Here is a 20,227-nt window from a genome sequence, read left to right on the forward strand (position 1 = left end):
ATCATTCTGACTTTTTTTTTTTTAACCAAAACCAAAATAACTTCTCATTGTGCCTGGAAATCTTCTTTCAAGGTGTAGCTAGTTCGTCTGATAAACTGATTTTTGATAATGACAGATGGCTATGTATGTGTCAGTGGAAGAGGTGCTTATGCCTGTGAATGCATTTTGTAACTAACCCAAGGCAATAAATTAGATAATGGAGATTTACACCAAGTAGGAGAGGAAGATGGCCCTGAGAGGTGCATGCTTGGGGAAGAATCAGGTCCTTAACACATCCTGCCCCTCGTACTGGAGAACAGGCCTCCACTTGGCCTCATGCGTTGTTGGGGCTGTTCTCAGACCCGCCAGTTCCAGGGAATTTGATACATGAAAGGCAGCGGGACGTCTGACAGGCAATTTTACTCGGGAATTGGTGTTAACGGTAACACCTGATAATAAAACTCACCTCACCGAATCACCATTCTCCCCATGTACCGGGATAATCCACCGGCTTGGAAGCTTTGCTCTCAGCTATTGATTTATAAAATTTGTATTCATCGTGTCATTTTTTAAATGTCTTGCCCTGCCTTCCCTTAGCCCACCTCACATCATCTCCACCTGATAACTATTCTCTTTGTAAAGAACCAGCAGAACTCCGCAGACCTGCAGATTCAGTCTCATCTGCAAATTTGTCAGACATGCAAATTCTTAGGGTCCACCTGCATCCACCAGCCAGACACTCAGGGCTCGCTAGTGATCCGTGTTCTGGTAGGTCCTCGGGGTGTTAGGATGCATGCTCCAACGTGAGCAGCACCAATGGGTATGAATGATACTATAGCTTCAAGTCAGAGCTCTGGGTTTTTCCTGTCATTAGGATTTTCCAGCAGCCGCTCCTCAGTCCAGCCTCTTCTCAATATCCTGGCACTGATTGTGTCCTTTGAAACTGCTTAGCGGGGAGGAAAAACACTCCTGTCTACAGATCCACCTCTCCCATGAATTGGCTCTTAGGAAGACAATTAGAACAGATTTCAGTAATACTGGGTTTACTTGAAACAGATACAACACCTCATTTCAATTAATTTTTCTACATGTAATGCTTTTGGCTTGCTTACTTCCTTGTCTTGTTTCTTTCATAATATATTTATAGAGTGCCTACTACCCGCCCAGGTACTTGATGAGAAGCAGTATTGCATGTGCATTTTGCAGTCGAGTAAACTGCACTAGACATTACTGTATGTAGCAGAGATGTAATTTAGATATAGTTGGTATGTCATGTAAAGTGTATGATTCAAGGGTTTTTGGTATATTGACTAAGTTGTGGAACCATCCCAACTTAGGACATTCCATCACCCCAAAAAGAAATCCCATACCCATTAGAAGTCACTCCCCATCCCCCTACCTACTACACACCCTCCCACCCCTGCTGAAAATCCGGCCTAGTCCTAGGCGATCACCAAGATACTTTCTGTCTCTATGGATTGGCTGCTTCTGGACATATCATATAAATAAATCATATAATAGGTGATCTTTTCTGACTGGCTCCTTTTACCCAGCACGTTTTCGAGGTTCATCCATGTTGTAGCAGGTCAGGACTTCGTTAATTTTTATTGCCAAATAATATTTGCTTGGTGATACCACATTGTATTTATATACGGACGTTTGGTTTTTTGCTTTTTGGTTCTTATGTAGATTGCTTCCATGGACATTTCATGTACAGGTTTTTGCGTATGTAAGTTTTCGTCTCTCTTGGGTCAATACCTAGGAGTGGAATTGCTGGGTCATATGGTAATTGTATATTTAACCTTTCCCAAAGCAGCTGCCCCATTTTGCATTGCCACCTGCAGTGTAGTTTCTAAGAGTTTTTGACCTGGTATTCTGGATACAAGTTGCAAGTTTTAAAACTTTCTTCTTGCATCCTAAGACTAGAAAAGAAGTAGGTATCTCCTATAAACATTTATATATGACAAACACACATTTCATCCAATTTCGGGGTGGGTGTCAAGTAGAAATATATAAATTTATGAAGTACATGATTCTTATTAGAATGTTAAGCTCTTGGGATACTCTTAATAACAAGTGAATAGATGACTCACTGAAATAGTAATTCACTGAATGAAGACACATATAAATTTCTAGTTTGTATCCAAACATATGGTAAGTTCCTGTGATTTCCATTATGCACTTACACATAGATGCTTCACGTGTGAAAGACAAAACACTTGAGTGTTTTTTTCTCCATGAAATATAATAATTTTTTTCTTAATGCTCTTAATGAGATTAAGTGATGACCATCATCCTACATTAATCAATTGATATTTCCAAGGTTATTAAATTAAAAGTTATTTGAAGTCTGTTAGACTTTATTATTAGAAATGGTGATTATAGCCCTAGCAATTGAAGCTAAGCAGAAATTTGAATGCATGCTCAGGTTGCTGACTAAAATCGACATGTTCTTTCTGTGAGAAACTGCAAGCTTGTGTTTCAAGACCGTGATATAAAAAAATCACTGTTTGGAACACGTCTGTAAGTTGAAGATTGCCTATATCTATGGATTACCATCACTATTACAGTCTTTAAGAGATACTTTTACTTAAATTTCAAAAAATACTGCAATGAGAAAGCAGTAAATTCAGTTAGTTGTCTTAATATTTCATTGAGAATTAAAATGGCAAATCCTTTATTTGCAGATCTAATAGAAGTCATCAAAATGAAATGCATTTATAGATTTTATTGATCTAATTTTTCTGGTTTCATATTCAGTTTTTAAAGCTTCTCATTTACTTGATCAAGGTGAGGATGTTTTATTTCTATAACATGTTTCTTCCTCATCTCCATTGAAAGGGAAAAGAATCAGTACTCTGAAGGTGTCCTACTGAGGTATTGCTGTTTATGGAAGAACAGTACATGAAGCAGTAAATAGCTCTAGCCAGTGATTAAATGTAAAAGCAGAGTTGATGTACTCGATAAATGCAAATGTCATTTATAGTCTCACATACTTCAATATCATAAATACTCTTCTCATTGTATAAGTACAAGATGACAACACAAAATAAACTCTATAACATATGCCTAAGTGATACAAATAAGAAGGAGGTACATATGCCAATCTGAATTACAATTTTACTGTATTCATATACATACATATGTATGTGTATATGTACACATATATGTATACATACACCTATTTGTGTGTATATATGTATATATAATAACAGTGTTTCCAATTAATTATTGTTTTTTTATAGAAGTTTAAATAAAAACTTTTTATGGTGATTAACTGCTTGAAGTAAACTATGTTAGGGATATAGGCTAAAGTCTATTTGAAAAAACGCTAACCATCAAAAATTTGTATAATTTAGGTATCAAGGTCATCAAAATTTGTCTAACATTAATCTTAAGTTGAATTAACATTTGCAAAAAAAAAAGAATTAACATTTGCCACACGTCTGTCTACATAGCTAATACTTGTGGGTCTCACTAAACACTATCCCTGTTCAAATATGTAATAATTGATCTTTTTAAATAAAAATGATATTGGAAATCTTTCTATGATACTAAAAGCCATTAGAACATGCTCTTTAAATGGGTGACTTGAATGATATGTGAATTATATATCAATAAAACTGTTAAAAAAAGAAAAAAATGGGAAGACACCTTATTATATATTTCCAATAACTATTTTTTTCCCATTTAAAATTACCTACATACATAGAGCCTTGAAAAGGATTTATTTATTCTCATTTTTTGTTACACATGAGAGCAATAGAATCTACCAGTATTGATCACTAGTGTGCTAACATAATATGTACATTTTACAGCATGGACACAAATTACAAAAGAATGAGAAAAATAATGGTACATACTTACTTAGAGCATGTGTCTACCATAAAGTTCATTAAATGTATACTACATGTCAGTTAATTGTCTTTACAGGTTATTGTTTAGATTTCTCAAAAATAATTTGTTATAAATAGATTTTTCAAGTCTTAAGTCAGTAGAGAGGGAGATATTTTTCACATTGCATGTCTAAATGGTTTATCTGTTGTCCTGTAATATCACTCCTTTGGGGTGTGGTTACAAATTAATGAAAAAATGGAATGAATGAGTAAAACACTGTATCATTTAATTCTCGCAGGATTATCTTCAACTTTAAAAATCTAAAACTGAGGCTCAGGAAGGCTAAGTAATTTGGCCTACCTCTCTGAATTCCTAAATTACAGAGCTAGGCTTTGTAGATAGGTATGTCTGCGCCATTTCTAGCACATCACTGCATATGACTGTACTTTACTCTAGCTGAGAGTTTCTAATGATTTCAAGACTCGACAGAGTATCTGGAGTCAGGAATTTGAGTATTTGATGGAGGTCTTAGAAATTAATGAGTTCAAGTTTTCTCATTAAGAACAGATTAATGTAAGACATGGACATAGCCTAGGACATATGACATTTAACTTAGTTCAGGGCTTGGGAACATTTTCTGAATGTGAACACTTTTTCAGGTGAGAACAAAGTCATTGAAGCAGCTAAATCACTTTTGCTCTCCCCTCCTAATCCCATTTACACCTTCTGATGGTTGATGAATTTTTCCTGAGAAAATGTATTAGGAGAAAAGAAGTGGTTCTGAAGGTTGCCCATGGAAAGAAAGTAGGTTCACTAAATTTTATGAATGATTGACTATAAAAATGTTTGTTACATACAAATCGATATTTTATATGAAGTGGCTTATGATGTTTTTCACTAGAGTTGATATAAAAATCCTGCATGATAAATGATCAGATTGCTGCCTATGGGAATTTCAAATGCAAAGGGAATTTGCAAACTTATGTCATGGTAGATGTACCTAATAATACTTGATATTATTTTTTAAATTTAAAAAAGTGGTGAAATATGAAGATTCTAGAACCTCTTCCACTTTTAGACAACCTTAAAAGGTTATTAATATTTTGTACAAGTGGGGAGATATTGAATATTATATATATTGAGCAATAACAACTTTGGTTGATTGAATCCTGAAGTAAACTTGTCCTACTCTTTTGCCTCATTTATGCTACTGATTTTTTGTGGAGGCAGTTCTGGTCTTCACATTTCTTGCTGTTTTTGTTTTACCTCTTTGCATTGTGTTTATCTGCATTGTATGACTGAACTCCTTTCCCCCTGCACATGGTTCCACCTTCATATTTCCATTTTCCTTTTCTTTGGATAATTCCACTTTGCATTTCAAATTTTTTCTACTTCCTTTTCTTTAAAAAAAAAAAATCCCTTTTTTGGTCACGTGTTAAGGACACTTAACTATTGTCTGTTGGGGAAGAAAAAAATCAAAAGAAGGGGTGGAGAAGGGGCGGAGTGGGGCTGGCTAGTTAACTTGGGGAAGAAAAGGGGAAAGAAACAGCAGAACTGGGTTCTGTCCCCGAACACTGATGAATCATGGACATTTGTTAAGGCTTGAATTGAAGTTTTGTCACTGTGTTGTAAATAAGTTTATGATGACAGTTCATCTTTGATAGGTATTGTGGTGTTGTTCAAAGGGAGAAGTTGTACATAGTTTGAGAAATAGAAATGAAATTTAAAAGAATTGTATAATCAATCCAGTATATATAGGAAATCGCATAACACTCTACTGTTGGAAACAAGAGGTCTTGAATGTAAGGAATTTCAGGTACTATTAAAGAGACAGAGATGACTAAGTCTATAAGCTCTCCCAATCAAAACGTTTTCATGCATGTTCTTATTACAGGTAATGACTACTAACTCTTGTCAATGACATAATTAAAGAAAGTTAAATCATTATTAATGGAAGCTGGATTAGTAAATGTCTTTACGATATTACAGAAATGAAAACTTTCATTTTGAAGTTATCCACTCGATATTTGAGAGTTATGCATTTGTTTGAAATTTACTCTGCCAAGTCCTGCTAGTATAAATTCTATCCACTAAAATGAAGACATCTTGGTAAAAATAGACCGATCTGTGTGTAACAGAACGACTTGCAGTGACATCCAGGTAATAAATATACTTAGCTTGAAACTTAAGACTCAGTTTGCTGTTTAAATTTGGACTATCTTCACCCAGGTTGGCAAATTTATGAAATCAACTCTTTCCTTCTAGCCACCTATGGACATTCTGACAGAATCATATTCTTAATGAATGGGTCACCTTAGAGTAAAATTTAAGGCACCGTGAATAAGAAAAAGAAATGTGTATAGATTCCAGTTGTAGACAATGCAAGCTATTTATAGAGATGCTTAGATCCTTAATCTCAGTTTCAAAGGTATAAAATGTTGGCATATTATTAATTACATAAAAAAGTAGGATATTAGATAGCATATAACAATATCCTTTAGGTGATTAAGCATCACAGTATCTTTTTCCCCCCCAAATTGTCAGAAACCTTTAGGACCCCACCACCTTTTAAGAAGTTATTACTGTATAAAAATATTTGTACTGTCTTGGTTTTCTGATGCTTCCAAATATCAAGCTTATAAGATTATATCTTCCATCTGTGATAGGTGAGTAAAATAGAGGTCATCTTATTGTCATCTCCCAATAGAATGTAGGATTGTAATTCTACGTTTACTGATATGTCCAGGTAGTCATGTTTTCTTTGCAAATAATTTGCAGGAACTCTTTTTTTTTTTTTTTTTAAAGATTTTATTTATTCATGAGAGACACACAGAGAGAGGCTGATACACAGGCAGAGGGAGAAGCAGGCCCCTCGCAGGGAGCCCAAAGCGGGACTCGATCCCAGGATCCCGGGGTCATGCCCTGAGCCCAAGGGAGATGCTCAACCGCTGAGTCACCCAGGTATCCAAAGAGCAGGGATTTTAATCATATCTAAAATAAAAATAGGATGATTGCTCTTTTATTTTCTCTCCATTACCCATTACTGCAGAGGGGGAAATTCCTGGCAACACCCTTTGTGGTGCTTCAATGGACACTCATTTTATAGATGAATTCTATATAATCTGTGTAGGCAGTGAATTTGATCCATAACATACCTATAGTCTTAGAGAAATATGCTAGGTTTCAATGGTGGTTTATTGTGTTTAAAGTATATTAAAAACCTAATATCAGAATAGTATCAGTCAACCATCTTTCTTTTTCTTTCTCATGAGAGGTTACATCCATAAAATCAAAAAAAAAAAAAAAAAAAATCCAAACACTGGAAAGAGTGACAACAGTTGTTAATTTGGGTCATTTCAAATGTTATCCTCCATCTCTTATTAACCATGCCCATTATATTTTTGGTGCTATTGAATACTTGCATACATAACTGAATTCTTCCCTTTGTATAGGCCTAAGTAAATGGGTTCCCCATACTTTGAACTATCCCTTAAGACTCAAAAAAAAAAAAAAAAAAACCAACAAAAACTCCAATTCTGTGGAGTGAAGAGGATCTTACAATGAAATCTAGATTTTCAAGTTTAATAATTCTTCTTTAATGGGAAGTCATGATGTGGGTGCTTTTTTTTTTTTTTTTTTCTGGAGATGTGCTTATACTTACTAGGGAAGGGAGAAAGAAATGTGAAGAAATCTGTCATTAGCAGAAATTTAAAAATACAGTACCGTAAAAGCCATGGCTTGGCTGAGGATTTGACAGGATTCAATATAACCGGTAATATTTCTAAATACTTAAATCAGCAGAAGTTTGCCAATATAGGCAAACAACAAACTTCCAATTAGTAACTATTGTTCAATGTTACTTTGTCTTCATTTAGCTATATCCATTAGCACTTGTGTCACTTGGTGTCCCTTCTTTCAAGTTTAATGCCTTGTCAGTAACTGTATGGCTTGGGCCAGGGGAAAATGTCCTCCAAATATGTCTTGTTTGTAGGAATATGTGACCATATTTTTTGATCTAAGGTCGTGTTTTTTCCATGGTGCTTTCTATAATGGCCTCTCTGTGCTGCTTTAGTTTAAAAATACTGAATGTGAACACTGATGTAAGAACCCTCACACATTCCCTTAACCATTCTCCTGGGAATTGGTAGTTCTGAGTTGCTTTCTTTTCATATTCCCATCTCCTGAAAACATTCCCAAAGGACAGAGATAGTTGAGGCTTTCTGTCCATTTGTTTTTAACTTGGGCTCTGTCTGGAACACCCCTGTGCCTGCATATACTGCCTCAAATCGCAGGTCTGTCTTCTTCTGGCTCTTAACGCTGTATCTCTCAGAGACAGGTCCTAGCCTCCCATTTGCATGTAAATAAATAAGGCCTGTGGTCACTGTGCTCTTAGTTTCTTAACAGATACCAAAAACCTAGAAAATGAGTGATTGCCTGTTCAATTTTTTTTTTTTTGCCACAAACCATTTTTCTTTCTAGTGCTGTGTGTGTTTGTACATAAGAGAAAAACAGAACAAAACATCTTAATTACATTGTCTTATTCTTAAAGCAAAAATGTTGAAGAAATTAGATTTGATTTACTGAAAAAAATCATTACAAAAATGCTTCTACACACAGAAATACACTCACAGTAAAATGCAACCAAAATTGAATTTTATGCTACCGATACGTATAATATAACCTAAAACCAGGTAGGAGTAAGAGGAGTCATTTCGTGGCTATTAGGCTCATTTGTTCTTTCTGCATTTTTAATAAAAATAAAATGTTTATGAGCACATTAAACATTTACATATAGTAACAAATGAGAGCCAAAAGTTAGATACAAACTGGTCATGAGTAAAAAGTCAGTGCTTCGTGTGAACTAAATATTTTGGATTAAACTTTCATCTGGAAATGATTAATACAGGCATCAGATCTTCATTAATCTTTCTTATTAGATTATTTTCTCTTAAATGAATAGTAGCTATTGATTTGTGACTTCTTATTTATGATGGCCCATAACACAAATTATGTCATCAGTCCTTATGATTTATAAACATTTTATCTGGAATGGCAAGATTTGGTGAATAAGCAAAATTTTATTACTACTAATGGTGTATGATCTGTTTTTTTTTTTTTTTTAAGATTTTATTTATTTATTCATGAGAAAGAGAGAGAGACAGAGACAGAGGCAGAGGGAGACGCAGAGGGAGAAGCAGGCTCCCTAGCCGACTCGATCCCAGGTCTCCAGGATCACGCCCTGGGCTGAAGGCGGCGCTAAACCGCTGAGCCGCCCGGGCTGCCCTATGATCTGGTTTTTATGGAATTTTTCAAAATAACTGAACTGAGTTTAAACGATGCATTGTAGGGGCCTATGGATAATCCAACAGACACAGAATGCTATGTTGTGAAAATGCCCTTGCTTTAGTTATCATATGTAAGAAATAAAAGCCACATTTTGAGTATCCTCGTTAGAAAGGTCTAGGTCAATGAAGCATTTAATCGCAAGCTCCACAACAGAGGATGAAGCAATGATTTAGGCTACGGCTGATAACCAGCACTTTCAGGAAGAACTGCAGAAGTAATATCTTTCTTCAACAGCTTCAGATATTAGAGAACACAGGGCTTCATCCGAGGGATCCAAAGAAATTGAGATTTGGCTCAAAGGCCAACAAATAATGAAGGCTGACTTACCTTCTCTAGAAGTTTATTACATCCGTTTTGGTCTTTAAGCTCTTTGTCTTAAAGATATAAATTGGAAATGGTGCACTTCCTTCGTAGGAAGTCTGGAGGCATCACTGAAATAATGGACAGAGTACAGAATTCTTACGGAGGGAGGCTGTTAGGGTGGCAGCCTGTGACATAGACAGTGATGGGCATCTCGTCCTGCTACTCGGAATCAGAAAATCTGCTTTTGAATCATTAGAGATTGAAACAAAAACGATGGGCTTGACTGTTCGGTTACCTAAATCTGGACGGCAAGGAGCCATCCTCAGTTATGCAAAATACCCTTCCCGGCTCCGGTTCTCAGGCCATTACATCCCACTTCATTTCCCATTTGCTGGCTCCCGCGGCCTCCCTCTTTCTGCCGGGCAAAAAACAAACTAAGTTAAGTCACGGCGGGGCGCCTTTTGTGAGGCCCCTCCGAAGCGGAGGAGGGAAACAAAGAGCAAGCCCGAGATGAGGAGAACATAAAGAAAACAAATAAGGCACAAGGAAGGGTGCGAGTCCGGGGGAAGGGAACAGCTCGGGGTCAAGAGGCAGCGAGCGGCCTACACCGACAGTTGGCTCCGCCGCTGGGCGCTCCGGCTGCTCCCGGGGGCTGCCCTCGGGGGCTGGACCTCCGCTCCGCAGTGGGAAGAGTCGCGGCCCCTCCACAGACCCCTCGGGAAACTAAAAAAAAAAAAAAGAGCTCATGAGAAATCTTATAGCCGCCGCCAATCGCCGCTTTTACGCATAGGCAGGTTGGTCGTTCTTTCCCATCAGGAATGCTATTCTCTTCACTTGCTGCCGAAGGCAGCCCCAGCGCATCGCGGGGGGCCCTAACAACGGGGCGCCCCGCTTCCACCCGGGCCGAGGCCGAACCCCGGGGGAGGCCTGAGCCGAGCTCCCCGCTCCTCCTGGGAGGCCTGAGCCCCGCGCCCCGAGCCCCCGACTCCTGCACACCCCAGCCCCCGACCCTCCGCGCCCCTGCACACCTCCAGCCCCCGACCCCCTGCACACCCCATCCCCCGACGCCCCTGCACACCTCCAGCCCCCGACCCCCTGCACACCCCATCCCCCGACGCCCCTGCACACCTCCAGCCCCCGACCCCCCGCGCCCCTGCAGACCTCCAGCCCCCGACCCCCCGAGCCCCTGCACACCTCCAGCCCCCAAACCCCCGGCCCCCCACCCCCCGCACACCTCGAGCGCCCGTCGCCACCTGTTCCCGCTGCTTCCCCTTCGCGGGCCTGCCCCCTGACCCGGGCCGGCAGCCCCGCAGGGGGCCGGGGCTCGGGGCGGGGCGGGAGTCGCCGCTGCGCCCCTCGGGCCGGCGGGTCGGGCCGCACCGTCCTCGGCCCGGGCCCCGCGGCTCCGTCGGGGCAGCTGCGCCCCGGCCCCCGGCCCCCGCGCTCGGCGGCGCCGCCCGGCAGCGGGCACAGCGGTGCTCCAGGAGGCGAACCGAACCCTGCGGCCTCGGCGGCCGGAGGACCGCTCCGCGCCCCGGGGGAGGCGGGGGGCCCGGGCGCGGGCAGAGCCGCTCAGGGCGGTGCAGCCCGAGGAGCCGCCGCCGCGCTCCCCTCCCCGCCCGCTCCCCTCCCGCCGCGCCCGGCTCCCCTCCCCGCTCCCCTCCCGCTCCCCTCCCCTCCCCGCCCGCCCGCCCGGGCCGCCCCCGCCCCGCCCCGCCCGCCCCCGGAGGAGCCGGAGCGAGCCTCCCGCCGCCAGCCGCGTCTCCGCCGCCGCCCCGCGCCCCCGGCCCCTCCCCCCGCCCCCCCGCGGTCGGGGGCATAAATCGGGGAGGAGACCGGGAGGCAGGGCGACGGCGAGCGCGGGCGCCGGCCGACTCGCCGCCTCTGTTCCCGAGTCGCCGCTGATGGCGGCGGAGGCGCGGCGGCCGCGGCGCGGAGCAGGAGCCGGAGCCCGAGCCCGAGCCCGAGCCGGAGCCGGAGCCGCGCGCTAGAGGGTCCGCCCGCCCCCCGCGCCCCGCCCCGCCCCCGCCCGCCCGCCGACCCGCCCGAGGCTGCCCGCGCCCCGCGCCCCGCCGGCCCCTCGACCGCGAGCATGGCTGCGGGCCGCCTGCTGGCCCCGGCCCCGGCCCTGGCGCTGGCGCTGGCGCTCGTGCAGGCGGCGCTGGTCCGGCCCGCCGCCGCGGAGCCCTTCCCTTCGGCCGTCACGTAAGTCGCCGGCGGGGCCGGGCAGGGGCGCGGGGGGCGGGCGGCGGGGCCGGGCAGGGGCGCGGGGGGCGGGGAGGGGCGCCGGGGCGCCGGGGCGCGGGGGGGGGGGCGGCGGCGGCGGCGGCAGAGCCGGGCGGGGGGCCCCGCGGTCCCGACACGCCCGCAGCGCCCCAGCCCTGCCCGGCCCGCCGCGCCCCAGCCCTGCGCGGCCGCCGCCCCCGCCCCCGCCCCCGCGAGCTGGGAGGCCCGGCCGGGGGGCGGGGGGGGGGGGGGGTCCAGCCGCACGCGCGGCCCTCCAGGCCCGTCCGGGAAAAGTTGTGCGCCGCCCGCCGTCCCACGCTGGGCGCCCCGAGGCCCGCCGGCCGCGATGCTCTGCGGCCGCTCCCCCGGGCCGCGCGGTCCGGGTCCTGGTCCGGGTCCGGGTCCCGCGCCCCCCGCAGCCCCCGCGGCCCCCGCGGCCCCCCGGCCCCCGCCCTTGGGGCGAACACGGCCCGTCCCTGGAGGGAGGGAGGGAGCAACGTCTCCAGAGCCCCCTGCAATTTCCTCTTATTTTTAACATTTCTAAAATGACTTAAAAAAAAAAATCCGCTGCTGCTCTGGAAATAGAATATTTAAAGGTAACTGTAGTCACGCGGCAGGGAGGGAAGGGAAAATCATAGTTGTCTTTCCTCTTAGGCTGGGAAAAAAGAGGCAAAGTCCGTAGCTCCTGAGACACGCTCGCGCCTCGGAACGGGCGCCCTGGGAGAGCCTTGGTGCCGCCTCTTGGAGCTCCCTGAAGGCTCCCGGGAGCAGGTGATCTTAAACGGACGAGTCACCTGAACGCGTTTCACATCACGGAAACAGAGCCGAGGTGGCCTCCCGGGGCTCCCGCCGTGGGGCCGGCCCGGCTGCCCTTTGTGGGCTCCGCGCGCGGCCTGGGCGACGCTCCCGGGCTCCGCGGGTCCCGGAGGCGCCCCGAGGCCTCCCTGCCGCCGGGGCCGGGGCAGCAAGCCCAGGGATGCGCCGTCTACCCCGGGGAAGGGGAGCGGCGCATAGTTTCTGTCCTTGATGTGCAGTCCTGGCCCTTTTTTAGATGATCCTCCCTAGGAATGATTGCAGATCCTTTCTGTTACGAAGCGAAAGGGTAAATGCCATCTGTAGATCGTCGTTTAATTGGCAGGATGTTCCAAGCGGAGATTTTGAGATGTATAGAGTAAGGATTCCTCTGAAGGTGCTTCAGAATCGCCCACTCTTATTAGGGAATTACACTTTTAGGGACGGAATTCTTTATCCGTTTTGCCGCTTGGCCTATAAAACGAGAACTCCAGTGACTCGCTTGCATTTTTTGTCAGATAAAGAAGTGGCTCTTTAAAAAGGAGCCCGCGTGTGCAGCTTACATATTTTCAGTGTGTTATTTTTAACAGGGAATTTATCAATATTTCTTTCATTTGGAGGGAATGCATCATCACCCCAGTGGAGGAAACTGTGACTTTCTAAAGCTGCAACAAAATAATAGCCTTTTATTCCTGAACATGCCGTTATAAAATACTAATGTACAAGTCCTTATTGTGAGAAGGACGTCTGCAAAAAATGCTGTCCTCAAATTCAGGTGACTTAATGTTTATGGTCAGAAATTCACTGGAGACAAGAAAGAAGATAAAGAGGTGAAGAAAAATAGGAATTAGGAAACCGCAATTTCCTTCCTTTGAAACGATTTGAAATTTATTTTTTAGCAATAGAGATTTAAGACATTCTCAAATAACATGAAATATTAATTATTTGGTAGAGTAAAAGCTTAATAAAAGACCTTGTAGAGCTAGGTCAGTCTCCTGTAGGTAACATTAACGCTATTTGGATAAGGCTTGTGCGTCTTCAGTAATTTATTTCAAAAGTTAAAATACCATCTTCTGAGGAGAGGAGAGATGATAGTTGACATTTGTACTTCTTGCTAGGTTTCTGAATAAACTTTATGAAATTTTAAAAAGTGCAGTGTTAATTTTGTCGAGATATGCCATTTGCCTTTCTTGCAAGAAAAGAATTCATACGGGGTGTTTATCATGCTAAATCTCGAATCTTTGGAAAAAGGATTCAAGTTTATAAACATTCAGTACAAAGATTGTGGTATCAATAAAGGCAAGTTATTGCAGTCCTATGTATAAATTTCTCTGGAAATCATTGATAAGTTCTTTTTTTTCTTTTTTTTTTTTTGACAATTTTATTTTTCCCAGAACGAGTGGTATCAGTAGTTTTAGAGGGAGAACATGCCATCAACAGAGTATAAGATTAATTGTGCACTCATTGGAGTGGGACCTCTCCACTAGAATTAAAATTACTGACACGGAGCTTTATTTTTCTTTTAAGTAGTGTTTATAGTGATATTAAAGGCTTAAGTTTTAGTATAATAAAACAAATAATGTATCATTTTACATTTCTTTTTAAATTTTTTTCTGGCTTAGTATATATTCTCAAATAGCATTTTCTTCTGGATTTAGGTATAGTTAAACTGTTCTAAGACTTAACACTAAAATAACAAGGTTCCCTTCCCCCCACCAAGAGAGCAATTTTTTTTTTTTTAAGAGAGCAATTTTGATACAATTTTTTTGCTAGGCTAGGCCTTTCTTTTGAAAATGATTGTCTCAATAAAGTGTGAATCATAAATATGCCATATGGTAGCCACCACCTAATGCATGTTGGTTTATATATAAATGGAAATCCCATCATTTTCATGTTATATAGTATGCACAGCTTATACTGGTAGTTTAAGATATACTTTTCAAAGAGGGAGTTCTTGCTTGTTCTAGAAATAATTTCTTGGCTCATAAATGAAAACACTTCTATTTTAAAACTCAGAATAATATGTATGTTAGCCAGTATTGTAATGTTAATTTGAATCTGTTGCTTTTTATTTTGGGATCTATTTACAAATCCCGATTAAAAAAACAACAACAACTGTAGTTATAACTACTGTTAATGTTAAACTCTTAGTCATATCAGAATACCAATCAGTCAAGAATAATTGGCTGAGAGCCCATTGGTATATGGGGGATTTTAATATAAAGTGTGTAATTGGATACATATATTAATAAGAATTATAGATATCTTTGGGAAATAGATCAATCTCATGAAAGAATAGTGCTTTGGGGTTTAAATACTTAAGATATGAATATTTTTTCTGTTACTGAACAAATTTACATTTAAAGGTTGTAGAAAATAAGTTTATGACATTGGAATGGATATCTTTTTCATGTGTTAGAAGTGACATAATTATTTTCATTTGGTTCTAACAATTTCTTTTCACATACTACACGTGCAAGGAAATGTACCTTAAGATACAATATGAGGTAAAATATTGTGTAAATTAGAACCTAAAAACAATGAACGTTAATAAGTCCCGTTCTCAGATCTTTAATTTGTTCTCAGGAGATTAACCGTGAGACAACATTTATTATTCTACAGGTGTATGTTTAAAATATGCAACAGTAGGTCTATTTTTCAGAAAAGTAGTATCATGGTGTTAAATTTCTTAATATGTACAGGTGGGTATAAGTGTAGCTATTTGGATTGGCATTTGAGTGAGCATTAGGCAGACCATAAAGGATGTAATCTAAAAAAACATTTTGGGAAGGTACAAGAATCTAAGCAATCTGAGCTTATTATGACTAAAGGAAATAAAACGTACTTTTATTATTGTGTATGACTTTCACTCGTTTAATTTTAACTTAGTGCATATAAAAATAAAATCTATAGCAAATTGTTCATTTTGAAAACAGAAACTTGACCACTCTTTTTATTCAAAGAAATCTGGCTGTGTAGACACTTTTCTATTATTTCTCCAACACTGATTAAAAGAAATAATAAAATACTTTTCATTTTCGGGTTTATACATAGTAAGGCTTTGCAAAAATATAAATAACACGTGTACATTCTGTATTCACATTTACTGTTTAGATTTTTGAGTGTACATAAGAAATAACAGTGCATTTGGGACTTTTTTACATGACTTTAAAATTGAATCCGTAACAAACTACTACTTAATTGGTATGTTTTCTGGAGTATCATTTAAACACATACACAGAAATTTCTCTTCTTTTCCCTGTTTTGTAATATGGATATAGATTTCCAGGAAAGTAATCTGTTCTTCTCAATTCACATCTTGTTTTCTAATACATGTCTTTGGACCATTTATAACCTTAAACTGGATACTTAAATGGTTAAAGTATATTTTAGGGAAATCATCTTTTTTGCTGATTTCCTTTGGTATCTTACATGTATACACACAATCAGTTCTATCATTAATGTACTTAGGAGTTTGAAAAAAAATCAGTTTTTTTTTGCATTGTTACTATAAAGTAACATTTTGTTATAACTAAAGTGTCAGCTTTTCCATCATTTGTAGTAGTATTTCAGAAAAGCGTATAAGCTGCTTATCCTGCGGAAGGAACTCAGTTCCATCGCATCCAGCCCTCATTTACTTAAGGCTCGTAGTGTGCATCAGACACCGTGTCAGCCACTTTTTCTTTTCCTGGACTGTTTATGTCTAGTACGGCGAATGTCCCCAAGCCTTTCATAGGCTTGCTTTCCAGTAAACTCTGAACTGCGTCAAGATGGTCAACCGTGCGGCTTACAGGTGATTTATTTTGTGTGTGCCTGTGTCCAAAATCATGGAACTGGTTGTATCATATTCTTTCTAGATTTGAGAGAAAAAGGCAAATGACTTTAGTGTCAATTGAAATAAAAATGGTAGTACTTTGTGAAAAATATAGTACTTACCTTTTCCTTCAGGGTCTAAAATATTAACACTGCATAGTTAGATAATTTGTTTACTTTGCATCACAGTATTTTATTCATTAGGTAATATTTTATTACATATGGACATATACACAGACACACACAGGTGCGTGCGCACGTATTTCTTTTAACCTTCTTCAAGTGGTTTGCTATGGTAGAAAAACCTCAGTAAGGTAAATTTATTAACAGATATATATGCTTGAAGATTCCTGCAAATCTACAACTGTTTTTAGTGGTTGAATCTCTTTCAAAATATTTTCATAACACTAGCATTTCAGAATAATTCGTCAAGAGAATCAAATGAGTTATTGTATACAAAAGCAGCTTGAAAAGCTCAGGTCCTGTAGAGACGAGTCATTAACATAATCGATGAGTAGCAAATGAAGTATGATTTTGCCATCTTTTTAGCAAAATAAGTATGCGAAAGAAACTACTGCATTTGAAATGCTGGGCACCTGCTAAAAGGCCTTTGCATACTAAGCAGTTTTCATTTTGGCCATTTAGATATGGGATACTTAGGTATTTGTAAGAATTAAACATATTTGGTGTGACATGCTTTAAGAATAAAGGATAAACATGAACAGTTTTTAAAAATATATTTGTGCAATATAAACTGTTAGGTTTCTCTTATAGGTTTATATAACTTGTAGTAATTCAGCATTATTGCTCCTTTAAAATTGCCGTTTTTACAAATATTAACAAGATAATAAACAAGGAAAAGATTGACATTGTGGCCTCAACGAACTGGCACACTTTTACAGTTAATTTCAATAATGCAGGATCAGGTTGTTACATATGAAGCAATATTTAAAGTTCTCTTTGAATATGAATGCGGGGTATTTCTGGCTAAATGTTATTTTAACATTTGCTTCTGCTGATTTTTTTTTAACCATATGCTTCTGCTGGATTAAAAAAATTAGGATACATTTTAAATTCTGTGTCACAAATGGAAGAACAACTTAAAGTAGAAATGATGGCAATGGATAATAATGGTGTTGCCCATTTTAAAGGCTTCAGATTTGGAGATAATCTTATTGTTAATTTGAAGTTCCTTTTCCTGAGTCATTAAAAATGTATTACAGTTGTCTCTGGGCAAACTGAAAAAATAACTCCTGTATTCTTTTATTCAGATAATTAATTGCTCCTTCTCTGTCTCTCTTTCATACACCTACATACACAGTTACTGTTAATCATGATTTATTATTTGCATATATCATCAAATCAAATGGGGAGTTTTTGATTTGCTTTCTCCCAGTAACCTGTGACCAGACCTCAGGACTTTCTCCCTTGCATCTTCTTTGACTGTTTCAGGGGCCTTTCTCTTACCCTCGGACATTTCTGTCTATAGGGAAATTGTTGAGGAATTTTGATGTGGAGAGAAATCTGTAATACATGATCAACAGTTCTACCAAAATTGTCAAACAGTCTAGACAATTGTTTCTTTTGACATTTCCCCACCTACTGTGGGGGATAATTAGGGGAAAGGAGGAAGAGCTAATAAAATTGTTCTCTGTCTAAGGTGCCTACTGTCAGGCTTTAGAAAGGGATGGTTAGGCATTAATGATGTCTTATTTTGAGGGTTAAAAGAAGAATGGCTTAGTAAAATAAATGGACTCGGGCACACTGAGAAAATCTGTTTTAGGAATGCGATCAAGAGGTGTTGTGGTGAAAATGCCATGAGACGTGATGCAAGTGCACGTGGGGCAAACAAAGGAGCCTTCTGATTTACGTGGTGTAGATTTACATTAAGGATGCTAAAAGGGCAGCTGGTCATTTTTTAAATTTTCTTTTTTCTCCCACTTCCCAAGTGAGCATGGCTATTCTGGAAATTATGTTTACTGAACATCAGATTTATGTATAGAGAACTAAATATTTATATTATGGACATTCACCTTAGAAACCAAAGAAAATATAGTTGTCTAGGTCTCAAAAAACAGAAGCAATTAAGCAGTATTTTTTAGGGAAACCTTAGGATAATGGATAATTAGATAAATATTAGCATGACACTTTATTAGAGGCTTAAGTGGCGATCATCAAAAAATAAGTAAATTTCTTCAATTAGATTATAAGGAATGAAATAACTCACAGGTAGGTTGGCTTCTAGGTAGTACATTTAAGACTTTGGACCTCTGAGTACATGGTACATGTTATGTTTTAATTTACACCGTCTTTTTTTTAATGTCTCCTTCAATTATTTTTAACATCAAATGTAATTTAATGATTAATGCAGGTATTGTTATTCAGTGTGAATTATGCAGTGCACTGAACTACTGCAGAGCATCCAAAGTGAGGGAGAGAGTCCCCGAGGAAGACATTCACATCTCCAAGGCCTCTATAAAGCAGCAGGATCTGAGGAAGAGCACAGAGCATGTTGAAGAAACACTGTCTGTTTTATGTTAAGCATAGGGCTTCTGGGTGTGGGAAGAGATGTTGGTGGGACTGGGCCATTGGTTTGAGTCTATGTCATAAAGTGTTTGCACCAGAGCCGTTTTCTGTATGACCTAAGTGGCGATGGGCAGTGTTCACAACAATGTGGACGTTTGTGGTGCCCTAGCTCTGCATTTTCGGACAATGTTGGCCCTCATCCTAGGGTTTTTTAAATTGAAAAGTAAAAGTAATACGTTTTGAGTCATAGGATGTGGATGATAGAGTCAAGAGGGCCAATAATTGAAGCGAAGACAGTGAGAGCAGTTAGTGAAACATTGCAGTATCCCCAGAATGAGAGATGGCCAAGGTCCTAAACAGAATGGTGGCAAGGGGAGAGCAGCGCTGATGTGAGACATAAGATGGAAGTAAGATTTCAGGTGCTGTTGGTTATGGGATTTGGGGAATCAGGAAGAGATCAGAGTCAGGATTCTGAGAGCTCTATCAGGTAAGCCACGCTACATTGAGCTTTGTAGACTAGAGAACACAGGAGGAGCGCTGGGGGTGAAAGTAGTAGTTTCACTGTTGGACATCTTGAGTTTTCAGGGTCTCTCTAGAGGACTTTTAGGCCATTAGGAGGAGGTATGAGAAGGGGATTTGGATAATAAAAGAGAACAGTTTCAGTAGAGTGTTAGAGACAGAAGCATGGTTTCAGTGCCTTGAGGAGTTGGTAGCAGGTGAGAATGTAACAGCAAGTGCAGATTTTCCTTTCAAGGAACTTGGCAGTGAGAGGAAACAGAGATATAGAGAATTAGTTCCGGAAAGAAAGTTTAAGGGATTTGGCCAGCTTTTGTTTACAGAATTAAGAGTCATATTATGCTATTTGGAATTGCACATAGTAGAAACTCATAGGAAGGTCTTAAGCCAAAGGGGGAAATATTTTTCAGTGGTGCTGGATGTTCAATCGTGGGAGTTAAGGTCAAGGACGTGCCAGTGACTGCAGGAAGGGGTGGGCCTGCCATCAGGACCATCTCTCATTCCAGTCTCTGGTTTTCTTTGTCTAAGTCTTCATTCTTTGTCCCTGCAGATTGGCTTTCTCTGCTTCCCAGTGTTCATGGTATTGAATGGATGTGAGGGCTTATGTTTTCTCCACTGTTGCTTTGAACCACCTTGAGACATGAATCCTACTCTGAAACATAGCTTCCTAAACAAGGTATATTGGCATTCTGAAAATGGGCCAGATTGGCTACCTATAGCCCATTCACTTGTGACCGGGCGATGGGATTTGGAAAGAGGACTGGTTGCCTCCGCGTGGGTCACTTCTGCACACATTGGTACACTCTCACTGGGAGGTACTACATTGCAACAGGCCAGTTGTTATTACTATGAATAGAGCAAGCGGCAGTTCTTAGAAAAAGGCCCCTGG

At 41.2% G+C, this 20,227-nt stretch overlaps 2 protein-coding genes across 9 annotated transcripts in view; one reads left to right on the forward strand and one right to left on the reverse strand.

The window, feature by feature from the left end:
• Nucleotides 1-7,437: 7,437 nt before the first annotated feature.
• LOC140599097 (uncharacterized) lies at nucleotides 7,438-11,415 on the reverse strand. The gene is made up of 2 exons (XM_072759816.1): nucleotides 10,700-11,415; nucleotides 7,438-10,188 (listed from the first exon to the last, which is right to left on the reverse strand). The coding sequence occupies exons 1-2, from the start codon at nucleotides 11,283-11,285 to the stop codon at nucleotides 10,049-10,051; spliced, it is 726 nt and encodes a 241-aa protein (XP_072615917.1). The 5' UTR covers nucleotides 11,286-11,415; the 3' UTR covers nucleotides 7,438-10,048.
• Nucleotides 11,296-20,227, forward strand: part of CACNA2D1 (calcium voltage-gated channel auxiliary subunit alpha2delta 1) — a 478,954-nt gene continuing 470,022 nt past the window's right edge. For 3 of the 8 annotated variants that reach the window (XM_072759809.1, XM_072759808.1, XM_072759810.1), the window contains exon 1: nucleotides 11,439-11,670. In XM_072759809.1, the coding sequence (XP_072615910.1) occupies nucleotides 11,558-11,670 (113 nt within the window). In that variant the 5' untranslated portion in view covers nucleotides 11,439-11,557. Of the gene's footprint in view, nucleotides 11,671-20,227 lie in introns of all 8 variants that reach the window. The other 5 variants (XM_072759812.1, XM_072759814.1, XM_072759811.1 and 2 more) reach the window with 3 other exon arrangements.

The sequence above is a fragment of the Vulpes vulpes genome, chromosome 5, assembly GCF_048418805.1.
Source record: "Vulpes vulpes isolate BD-2025 chromosome 5, VulVul3, whole genome shotgun sequence".
Taxonomy (NCBI): domain Eukaryota; kingdom Metazoa; phylum Chordata; class Mammalia; order Carnivora; family Canidae; genus Vulpes; species Vulpes vulpes.